This window comes from Pteropus alecto, unplaced genomic scaffold (genome assembly GCF_000325575.1).
Source record: "Pteropus alecto unplaced genomic scaffold, ASM32557v1 scaffold102, whole genome shotgun sequence".
NCBI classification, from domain to species: domain Eukaryota; kingdom Metazoa; phylum Chordata; class Mammalia; order Chiroptera; family Pteropodidae; genus Pteropus; species Pteropus alecto.
In genome coordinates this window covers 2,303,245-2,315,164 of record NW_006432224.1, presented here as the reverse complement: position 1 = coordinate 2,315,164, position 11,920 = coordinate 2,303,245, and the positions used below count along the sequence as shown (strand labels likewise).

The 11,920-nt window shown below is 53.7% G+C and overlaps 1 protein-coding gene across 1 annotated transcript in view; it reads right to left on the bottom strand.

Moving 5' to 3' along the window:
• TARSL2 (threonyl-tRNA synthetase like 2) overlaps positions 1–10,825 on the bottom strand; it is a 36,329-nt gene extending 25,504 nt beyond the window's left edge. Inside the window, exons 1-5 of the mRNA XM_015585714.2 lie at positions 10,250–10,825; positions 9,457–9,653; positions 5,052–5,175; positions 2,241–2,362; positions 1–74 (exon numbers count right to left, since the gene is read on the bottom strand). Of these exons, the coding sequence (XP_015441200.1) occupies positions 1–74; positions 2,241–2,362; positions 5,052–5,175; positions 9,457–9,653; positions 10,250–10,285 (553 nt within the window). The 5' untranslated portion in view covers positions 10,286–10,825. The remainder of the gene's footprint in view (positions 75–2,240; positions 2,363–5,051; positions 5,176–9,456; positions 9,654–10,249) is intronic.
• Between the last annotated feature and the right edge of the window lie 1,095 nt (positions 10,826–11,920).

Here is an 11,920-nt window from a genome sequence, read left to right as displayed (position 1 = left end):
CGAAAGGTTGCTCTTCGCTCATGATAGTCTGACACAGGTTCTCCAGCGCTGACAGCTCCGTGCTGGACACCGCCCTACAGGGGACAGCAGGTGAGGTTCGGCACAGGTTTTCCAGGCACGTGCGTGCCCCTTTGGAGGACCTTTGTCCCGTCATCTGTCACTAACTGACGGGCTTTCTGAGATTGAGGAATTTGGTGTCATATTGCACAGGGACTTCCGAGGGTCAAATGTTCATGCACAAGGCAGATAAGCTGATTCCTCAGAGGGAGACCGGGCCGTCACGTGTGGGGCACACCCCTGGCTGAGCCGTTCTTGACCATCACGCGTGGGTCCCCCCTTCCTGGGCCGTCACACGTGGGGTGCCCCCGTTCCTGGGCCGTCACGCGTGGGGTGCCCCCCCTTCTTGGGCAGTCACAAGTGGAGAACCCTTCCTTCCTGGGCCATCACGCATGGGATGCCCCCCTTCTTGACCGTCACGCATGGGGCGCCCCCCTTCCTGGGCCATCACGCGTGGGGCCCCCCTTCCTGGGCGGCCCCCTTCCTGCGCCGTCACGTGGGGTGCCCCCCTTCCTGGGCCGTCACGCGTGGGGCCCCCCTTCCTGCGCCGTCACTAAGCTGATTCCTCAGAGGGAGACCGGGCCGTCACGCGTGGGGCACACCCCTTGCTGAGCCGTCACGCATGGGGTGCCCCCATTCTTGACCATCACGCATGGGACCCATGGGGCGCCCCCGTTCCTGGGCTGTCACGCATGGGGTGCCCCCCCTTCCTGGGCCGTCATGTGTGGGGCCCCCCCTTCTTGGGCCGTCACGTGGGGTCCCCTTGGGGCCCCCCCTTTCTGGGCCGTCAGGCGTGGGGTTCCCTGTTCCTGGGCCATCACTCGTGGGGCCCCCTCTTCCTGCGCCGTCACGTGTGGGGCCCCCCCTTCCTGGGCCATCACGTGTGGGGTGCCCCTTCCTGGGCCGTCACAAGTGGAGAGCCCCCCCATCCTGGGCTGACACATGTGGGGTGCCCCGCTTCCTGGGCCGTCACGTGGGTGCCCCCTTCCGTCTCTGCGCTGGGACCGTCCCCGCTGCACCGTCTGCGGGGCCTGCTCCTCGTCCCATCCTCCTCGCGTGTCGCACACGACTATCTGCACAGGCGTCAGAGCCGTGTCCCGCGCCCGCCTGTCGCTGCCCTCACGCCGGGCTCCTCGGCCGGGAGAAAGCGCCGGCTGCCGCCGTTCCCGTCACTCCCTGGCTCACGCTCAGTCCCTTCCGGACACAGTGGCTTCCTCGCCATTCCTCACGCGAGCCGCACGGGCCCCAGCCCAGGGCTGTCTCACGGGGCCCCGGAATGTTCTTCCCCCAAATGTCTATGAACCCCGCGACGGCCTCAGAGCAGGGCCCTCTCTCTGTTCCGCTCCCTGCGTCAGAGGCACCGCACCTGTCCTGGCCACCTGCCTGTCGCGGCCCACACCCCACACTGGACGGGGGGTGCCTGTCTGCTCACTGCCGAGCCCCAACCAGACGTCAGCTCCACGAGGTCTGTCCCCTGCTCCGTCGCCAGGCCGAGCACAGAGCAGCGGTGGCGAACGAGCCCCGCGCGGAGGTGACCGGAGGGGAAGCTGCTCGGTCACGGAGGCCATTTAGGCAGGTGGAGGGGACAGGCAAAGGCTAAGCGACCCATGCTCATCCAGGCAGAGACGCTCTGGGTCACACTGAGGCGGAGGACAGGACACGAGAGGACGGGAGGACCACTTAGGAGGTAAAGTGGCCGACCGGAGGACCGGGTGGCGGGGTGACGTGAGGGGCAGGGGGAGTCAGAGGGCCCCCTGACGGTGTCCTCAGAGCTGTGAGGAGTACGTGTGGGGGGCACGTTCCTAGCGGTTCGCAGCACAGATCTACTGAGCGCGAGGCCTCCGTGAACCACCCCGCCTCGCGGCCATCGTGCGAGATGTCCGGCCAAGGGCGACAGCGCCTCCGATTACGTGGATTGAAAAAGAACTGACTGTCCCCTAGGGAGTCACACGGTCTCAGGGATTCCGGTGTCAGCTAAACAGGGCATCACTTCCTTCTAGGAAAAGGAAGAAAACGACTTGAGAAGCTACCTTTGAATCTCGACTCATAAACGAAGTTGCCAAAAATGATTAAGTAATCTACAATTCTACTACGTAGCACACGCTGTCACTAAACTGGCACGTGACCCCTAGGAAACAATGAGCTAGAAACGTGCGTTCGGACGTGCGCGATCGTGGCGTTACCTGTCTTCCATGAACATGTCGTAATAAAACCCGTTCTCGATGGGGGGACCGCAGCACAAGTGGCCTCCGTAGTAGAGCTCCATGGCCTCCCCGAGGATGTGAGCGCTGGAGTGCCAGTACACCTGTGGGGACAGGACAGAGGCCACCGGCCATCGAAACCGGATCGCGGAGAAGGATTCGTAAAATAGCACAAGGAAGCGAGCGGATGTTTGAACGGGGTGACATCACTTCGAAAAGAAACCTCTGAGGCCCACTTAGACGAGAACACTGTCCGAGCCCTGTCTGCAACGCCACCGGAGCCTCGCCGGGGTCCAGCGTGGATCCGCCACTGCGACCCAGAGGCGAAGCTCAGCTCCACGGCCACGACCTCGCCTGCACGGAGCAGAGTGGCCGCGTGGAGACCCCGCTGGCCGGGGGCTGAGCCACACGCGGCAAGGCAGCCGAGGTGGCAGCTCTTGTCATCGCTAAGGCTAACGAAAGTCCGTGTCTGCACGGCAGTCTTCACGTGCTGAAGAGCATGGGACTGTGGACGTCTGAAAGGTGGCTCTGGAAGGAAGCGGTGTTGCAGGGAAGGGCGTGCCGGCCGCCGGGGACCCCCGAGCAGTGAACACGGCAGTTCACTGGCTCAGCCCAGGGCGGGGCATCAGCCTGGCCAGTCCGGAAAGATGATTTGGTTTTGAATTTCCAAGGCATCGATGGGTTATGGATAAACTAAAACTAACAGAGGTCACCGAATACGTACAGGTGCCAAAGAAACGAAATAACCGGGTCCTCAAACGAGATAACCGGGTCCTCTGGCAACATTTCCTCTCTCTTAACTAAATAGGACACAAATTCCAACCAGAGAGCTGTTTGATAAAATAAACCGGAGCGGCGGGAGTTCGCTGACCGAGGGGACCGTGTGCCAGGCTGGCCGCGGCATCGGGCTGGGACACGGTCCAGAAACAGACCAGGGGTCGGGCCTCGCGGCCCAGGCCTCTGCATCGGTCGCTGACAGCAGATCGCTGGCGTCCAATCGCCATTCTGTACACCTGGAACTAATGTCACGAATGTAAGACCACATACCGACTACCCCTGAACGAGAACTCAATGAAAAATAAAATTCTACAAGCAAAAAGGAAATTCTACAGCCTCGTGAGAAAAAGTGTAAGAGTCTGCTGTATAAAAGACTTGGAATTTTCAGTAAAGCAGAGGATGCTTTTACAAAATCATTAATTTAACATTTTGTAAATCGGAGTTTTCTAGATTTTCTTTTCCATAGGGATTTTTTCCTCGTGGATGGGCACTAAATATTCATAAGTTGGTCGGTGTTGATACGTTCATCATAACAGGGGAGCAAAATCCAGGAACAATGATGAAAAAATCTGTTACTAAATGACCCTAAAAGTTACCTAACCACTCTGGGCCCTCATTGCTTCGTCTGTAAAACGGGGATCCAGACAGTGTCCGGCCGGGGAGCTGGACTCAAGGGGACAACAGACGCCAGGGCCGGGGGCTGGCGCCCGGCACACGAGGTGCACATCGCAGTCTCATTTTCACCGACAGCCACGCGTATTTGCGGAAGCACTCGACTGAGACGCCAGGCACCCTGTCACCGTCACGGCCGGCAGAAGGGCACTTGAGACTCCCCGTGACAACGGAGGTGTTTCGTTTTGTTACGACGTCACTGGCGGCCGGGAGGAAAGAACTCCAGACGCCCACATCCCCAGGGAGAGTTAAACTCGGTGGGTCCCCCCGCCCCGCCACCCAAACGCCTGACAGATGGGAGTCCAGCGGCCACGGGAACGACGCTGCAGGTGAACTCTGACCGGCCAGCGTGGGAAAGAGCCGGCCGCCGATCCCCGACGAGAGGGTCACACCTGACTGCCAGGCCTGCTCTCGGTTCCCGCCGAGACAGACACTGCCCGAAAGCATCCTGCCATCTGTTTTCCTGTTTACTTCCTGTTTACTGTCTCCCCCCATGACTAAACGCTCGGCGATGCTTCGCCCACTGCAGCCCACAGGGTCTGCCTCATGCGCCCGGCGCCGTGGACACTGGCCGGCGACAGAATAAACGAAATTTTGTGGCGTCTGGGATGAAGCTGTTAAGAACTATGTGAGAAAAACTAAATCGTACTTATAAGCTACGTATTTCTTTTAAAAATTACTTTCTGGATCACTTTTAAAAATGGCTTCATCAATATTATATTGTTTAGCTATTTAAGGGTTATAGCTTACATATTTTAAAGAGAAAATCATTAAAATATTGTTCTTACAGTATAGATTAATAAATCGAGAAATTTCTCACAAGCATCACAATTAACGCAACCTCGGCTAATCGCAGGTCGGGTTTTATGCGTATAACGGCTTGAAGGGGGACTCCGAAGCTGAGTGACAATGTGTATTAGACACCTTCATGAAAATGGGGTATCTATTTTACAGACTATCACATTAATAAGTATATAAAGGACATTTGAGTTTGTAAAATTTTTTCCCAATCTTCCTACACATATTAAATGATAAAGTTAATCCATGTTTAAGAGTCTATTTAAATTCATGTCAAACACACCTCGATTTAATCATGAAAGCACTCTAACTCAAGGAAATGATTACTTTGAGAAACGATAACTAGAAGCCACTTAAAAAAACCCTGATATTTGTACATATTCGTTCCATAAAAACTTACTAAATATTTACTAAACACCAACATACATATATTGAATCTTAGAAGGCCACAAAACTCATCGTTCATGACTCCGATACGTGGCTTCGCACATAATGCAGTTTATGGCATAAATCCCCGAATTCGGTTGCCGGTCCTTAAATACTCACAGCTTGGGCTTCCTCGTCATCAAACGTGAGCAGCTCGAGCGTGCAGTCCCCTTCCAGCGGCCGGTCCAAGTCCCACAATTCACCATTGACTTTGGCTATCACGGTGCTTTCGGCCAGTTCTTGACTAGAGAGAGAAAAGCCACTTATCACATGCCGCGACGACTCGTTAAAACAAGACGGTAAAATAACTTGCAGGGTTTATTTCTCTTTTTAAGGGGTTAGAAAGTACAAGCGTTAGCTAACGGGACACATACTTTTCATTCTGTAACATTTACGCGCCAAAGTGATAGTGCACATTCACTGTCAAGAACTTAGAGAGAAAAGGAAAGTAAAGATCGCACATACATCTCGTCACCCCGAGACAGATGCTCATGATACCGCGGTGCACGTTTTTCTTAATGTCGTTGTCAAAATAATTCCGTCGCCTGCTTTCCACGGCCCCGCCATCGGATGGCCTTCCACGAGTCTAGAAGGATGGTCTTCCTCTAGCCAGCGAGCTTCCCTCCTGCACTTGGGTCACGTGCCCACCTCGGACACCTGCGCGCAGGCAGCTCTGTCATCTGCGACCGTGTCCTGGGAACGAGCCCTCGGAAGTAGAACCGCTAGGTCGCAGGATACCGTATTGATCAGGAGTCTTTCTTTTGAAAGACTCCTGATCAATATACGAGCCCTCGGAAGTAGAACCGCTAGGTCGCAGGACACGCGCTTCTGAAAGGCTCCTGATCAATACGGTCTGAGGGTACCGCTTCCACGCTTCCCGAGAGATTTTTACAATTTTTGCCAGTGTGATGTTGAAAATTATTACTTGATTGGATGACTAATTATTGTAAATGCTTCTTGGCCACCTTAACTCTTACGAACCGTCCATGTCCTCTGCCTGTTTTCTACTGAGGTGCGTATGTGTTTTCAGTAACGTTTACTGTTGTTTGAAATTCGACGAAAGTGGCACGTGAGGAGAAGACTCTGGAAAGCACTGACACGCGCGCGAAGCCGTAAGGATCGCGGCCACCGCAGCCGGGGCTGGCGGCTTCTGGGCACCTGTCCCCTGTCCGCCACGCGCATTTTCCCATCGCTACCACCTCGTGCTCGTTCCCCCGCTGTGACACGTGTGGCTCGGGCAGCCGTGCCCCGCAGCTTCCTCTTGGCTGGTGTGCGAGGAGCTGCTGCGCCCGACTGGGAAATCCAGCCTTCCAGCTGCTGGGACCTGTCTCACCAGGGAAGGGAGCGAGTGGGTGGTATGAGGCACGAAGGGTGCTCACAGCTATGTGGGTGTCAGAGGCGCGCACTGTTGTCCCCTAACCCACGCTTCGTCTTCCCCACGGCGACGATGCTTTAGCTGGACACGTGGCCGGTCAGCAGGAGCTACGCTTCCGGTTTCTCCTGCAGCTGGGGTGGCCACGTGACTAAACGTGGGCTAATGGGATGTAAGTGGAAACTAAAGCGTGTGGCTCTGGGGTCCTGGCTCAAAGTAACGCTGCTCCCCAGCTGCTCCTCCCCCTGTCCAGGAGGGGACCCGGCTGCTCCTCCCCAACCCCCGCCCACGGGCGGGCCCATGGAGGGGACCCAGTTTCCACCCCTAGACGTGGACAAACCCGACTAGGGGATGGCAGATCATCAGGACGGAAGGCGCCTGGGTCCATAAAGGACTGCGTGGACCAGAGACGTCCACCGGCCTGGACTGGTCATCTCTGACTGTCATGTGCTGTCGACCTCATCGAAGCCACTAACTTCGGAGGTCTCTTTCCGCAGCGATTTCGTTCACTCCACGATTCTGAAACCTCAGCTTGTACCAGAAGCCCCTGTCATAAATCAGGTCGCTAACTGACTCGGGGCTGTGGGACCGGGCCTAAGAACCTGCTCGTCTAACGAGTTCTGGGGACGCTAATGCTACCCGTTTGGGGACCACATTCTGAGAACTAGTCTTTCGTGAACTACAGAAACTGTCCTTCACCAACTTTTTCTACTGAGGCATTGCTTAGGATGAACGGCTATTTACAGAGTTACTGGGTCCGAGGATTAGTTTCCACGTTTTTAAGGCTTAAAAAGCTTGAAAGAGACCGCACCTAGTCACCCTCCCTCCAGCAGAGCCACTTCCCCAAAGTGGCATCAATATTAACTATTATTCATACCTCTTTGACAAATCAATAGATGATATAATTATTTTAACATGTATTTCTAAGATCGTCTTTTTCTCTACTGAAGTTTCATCTTTTTTCTTATTAATATGAAAAACAGAGAGCAATCGTTTGTTTTATATGGTACATTTTTTCCATCTCTCATTCCCATTTTTGTACCCTTTACGCATAGCCATTTTTCCCATTTCATCTCTGTGTAGTCTGACTGTCATCTTTTCCTTAATGATTTCTGCCCCGCGTGTTATGCTTAGACAGGCTTCATCGGAACCGAATTATCATCTATGCGATCAACTCTGTTCACCAAGGAAAGAGCAGTATAATTTAATAAAGCTAATGCTTATAAACGTTATTTTATATCCAGCCACCTCACTGGACCCTTATTTATTCTAAGGTTCTCAGTTAACACTGTTTCCTAATTCACTTGTTCAGAGTTTCCTCCTCGTTTAATCGTTCTGCTAACCGCCCGAGTTGAATTCGGCTTCTTTTTATTCCTTCTTATTCGAAAAGAACAGCCTCCACCGCCGCGAACCTTCTGATCGCCGCTCCGGATGTGGTCTGCAGATTCGGAAATGCGTTCTCCTCATCGGAAGTATTTTCTAAGATTTCTGTGCTTGTTTTTCTTTCTTTTCCCCCTGAGTTATTTTGAAGTTTTTTCCAATTTCCAAATGTTATTGTTTATTTTCATTTTGCTCTTATGTGATCTGGTCGCTGAGTTCGTAACTGGTTTCATTTTACTCACGGAATGTGAGCTGTGTGCTTCTGCGTTTTATTAAGATTCTGTGGAGCCGAAAGCATGGCCATGCAGGCGCGTGTCCGCCGGCAGACAGGGAGAGCCGTGGCGTCTGCCCCCGTGTTCGTACCCAGACACGGACGATCTTAATTTGTATCTATTTGATCTGTCAGCTGAGAAGAACATGTTAAAGTCTACCGCTCAGTTTTCTGCCATTCCCTATTTCTTATCAGAGGCTGTGTTAATTAATTCGTAAAGGTTCATGACAAACAGTCAGCACGGATTATACTGCTCATCTGTTTTTAAACAAGCCTCAGCGTCCGTGATGTTGGCCCTGAATTCTGTGGTCTGACGGTAAAATGATGACCATCGCTTTTTCGTCATCTGCTTTGCCTGCTACAGCTTTGCCCGTCTTTTCGTCCTGGACGATTTTACTTTGTAGACGCTCCTGCAACCTGTCATTAAACTTGTGGGTAGAGTTTTTAAATTGGATCCCTGCAGAAACGCATAGCAATAAGTGCACAATGAAGAACTTGGTTTCCCAACCCTGAACAGGTGTCTCCGATGCGGGACTTCGGTCTTTAACATGCTGAACTTGCAACCTGACTCTTCGTGAGTTAACATAAACTTATTTTTGCCCAAAACCCGTTTTTCTATCCATCTCTCCTGGGAAATGTGGCAACGGGTTGGGAGGGGTCTTGAGGGTACGTAATGTGATAGGAAGAATAGAAATGTAATACTAATCACAGCTTTCCAAGGACAGCTGAGGATTTCAATTGTCGCAAAAGTTTGGTTTTCAAATAGTTTATTCACGTGGCAGTTTCGTGCCGTAGCTCTATAGAACTGCGTTTAATGCTAGGAAGTAACGTTAGTCAAAACAACAAAACTTCAGTAATGCGTCCGATTTCGAGGAAGGTCGAAGTGCTCATTCCAGGCCGATGATAACTGTGACACATACATCTTCGATCTATAGTTAATAGATTGTACATTTCTAGAGACACTTTAATTTTCAGAGTATTTTTCACGTACGGTATTTCATTTAGCCGTTACAGCCTCATAAGGTAAATGGTAAAGTATAATTATTTCCACTGAACAGGTAAGAAAACAAGCTTGGAGTGCCACAGGGATCTGCCTGAGTCAGTTCATAGAACCACCCACCGTTAGTTACCGGTGGGACAATGGCTTGGAGTTAAGCTTCCTGACCCCTCGTCCAGCGAAAGACCTGTAAAAACTTATGGAAAAACCCTGATAATAAACAAAGGCAATGTAATGGGGCCTGTCAAGGATTATACATTTTTCTCTACTATACGTTTTTATTAGAACTTTAAAATTTGGACCTTTGAAAGAGGAGACTGCGTTCTGATATTCGATCACTTATTTAAACGGCCTCTTTAGAAGCCAGAGGGAGAAAATGCAGTGATTAACATGTAATTCATTCAATGAGTCAGAAGACAAGATGTTAGTAATCTCCAAGAACACATTTTCACCACGCTCGGGCACGATGCTTTATACCGAACACCCGCTCCAAACTCTGGCTCACCTGAGGCCAGCAGCCACGTGGTACGGCGTGGTTATCCAGACCTTCCCGGCCACCGCCTCCCCGCCGGCCACTCGGACTGTGATTGCGTCGCCTGCGTCCCCCTTCTTTTCGTAATTGGCAAATGACAGCTGATGGTCTTTCTTCAACATTTCAAAAAGCTTCAATCTTTCTTTTATGAAATTTGGTTGATTTTTCACCTGAAAATCATTAAATACCCTGAGGTTAACGTACACGAACTGCTCAGCAATAAATAACTTCCGCCCCTTCTCAGTACGGCATAGGTCACCGTCCGTGGCTACACCCCCCGCACCACTGCCTCTCTCACGTGTAACACACTCGCACGCAGCCACAGAGTCGCACGATCCAGCACTCATTTGCACACTACCTTACTTTACTGTCTCCTGCCTTTGTCTGAACTCCTCACCCAGACTGGTCCCTCTGAGGCCATGGAGGCCTCCTGTGCACCTGCCTACCGAACACTGATGCTCGATAAACACTCTCAGGCTGTCTCAGTGATTTATACGGAAAAAGCACAGCAGCCGGTTTACTGAACACGAAGGAAAAGCTGTATCATCTCAACTTTTGTAAACTAAGGGGCACTTTATAGCTCTGTGGCTGGCTCATCTCTAGGTTAAGACATCTTGTATCTAAGGTTGCAGAGTTTTAAATATGCTACTGTGCCCCAAAATTTAATTAATAATTGTTTTCATTTAAAAACCCTTGGTAATTGACTATAGAAGCGTAGTTCGATTATAGGTAGTATTTCAGATTATTTCCATTAGCACAAACGTACCTGACCGTCAGGCTCCCTCTCTTCCTCTTTCTTCATATCTTTTTCTTCGTTTTGAATAGAAGGAGGCTGAGAAATAAAGATAAATTATAAGCAACTTATACCAATGACAAGAAAGAGCAATGCACCAGAAACCAGAGGAGGGGACATGCCAGCAGGCAGCCAGTGTCCCACGTTTAGAGGCTCACGGCTGGGCCTTCCTGACCACCACTTACAACCCCCTCAGTGGGCAACCGGTTTTCTGAAGTTCAGTCCTTCCTCTCAGCATTTCCATACACTGTTGCTAAGAAATTTCTTATACTTTACCATATGCAACATATCTAAAAGGTAAATACATTTAATATATTTAATGTCAAGTTTCCCCCCCTTGTCCTAACTAGCTCAGAACCGGCCATCGTTACAGGGAACGGTTTACATACGGAGCTCTTAGTCTTCCTGCCTAAGGAACGGCTGGTGCGCTTTAAACACTCCAGCGTTGTTTTTAAACAATGGAAAGTGTTATTTCTGCTACTGGAGAAAACGTGGGGCAGGCGATTTACTGCAAGAGCTGAGCAATTTGCACCGTGAGGTCACCCCGCGTTTGCTGGAAAGGTAGTGGGCCCAGGGGGTCCAGGGCGCTCTCTGGTGCCGCAGGGCGGAGCCTGAGCTCCAGACCAGGTACACCGCGCGGGCACCGGGAGGGGCGGGGCCGAGGCTGCGTACCCTTCGGGGGCGTGGCCATGGGAATGGAGGCGGGGCGACGAGGAGGGGCGGGGCCGAGGCTGCGTACCCTTCGGGGGCGTGGCCATGGGAATGGAGGCGGGGCGACGAGGAGGGGCGGGGCCGAGGCTGCGTACCCTTCGGGGGCGTGGCCATGGGAATGGAGGCGGGGCGACGAGGAGGGGCGGGGCCGAGGCTGCGTACCCTTCGGGGGCGTGGCCATGGGAATGGAGGCGGGGCGACGAGGAGGGGCGGGGCCGAGGCTGCGTACCCTTCGGGGGCGTGGCCATGGGAATGGAGGCGGGGCGACGAGGAGGGGCGGGGCCGAGGCTGCGTACCCTTCGGGGGCGTGGCCATGGGAATGGAGGCGGGGCGACGAGGAGGGGCGGGGCCGAGGCTGCGTACCCTTCGGGGGCGTGGCCATGGGAATGGAGGCGGGGCGACGAGGAGGGGCGGGGCCGAGGCTGCGTACCCTTCGGGGGCGTGGCCATGGGAATGGAGGCGGGGCGACGAGGAGGGGCGGGGCCGAGGCTGCGTACCCTTCGGGGGCGTGGCCATGGGAATGGAGGCGGGGCGACGAGGAGGGGCGGGGCCGAGGCTGCGTACCCTTCGGGGGCGTGGCCATGGGAATGGAGGCGGGGCGACGAGGAGGGGCGGGGCCGAGGCTGCGTACCCTTCGGGGGCGTGGCCATGGGAATGGAGGCGGGGCGACGAGGAGGGGCGGGGCCGAGGCTGCGTACCCTTCGGGGGCGTGGCCATGGGAATGGAGGCGGGGCGACGAGGAGGGGCGGGGCCGAGGCTGCGTACCCTTCGGGGGCGTGGCCATGGGAATGGAGGCGGGGCGACGAGGAGGGGCGGGGCCGAGGCTGCGTACCCTTCGGGGGCGTGGCCATGGGAATGGAGGCGGGGCGACGAGGAGGGGCGGGGCCGAGGCTGCGTACCCTTCGGGGGCGTGGCCATGGGAATGGAGGCGGG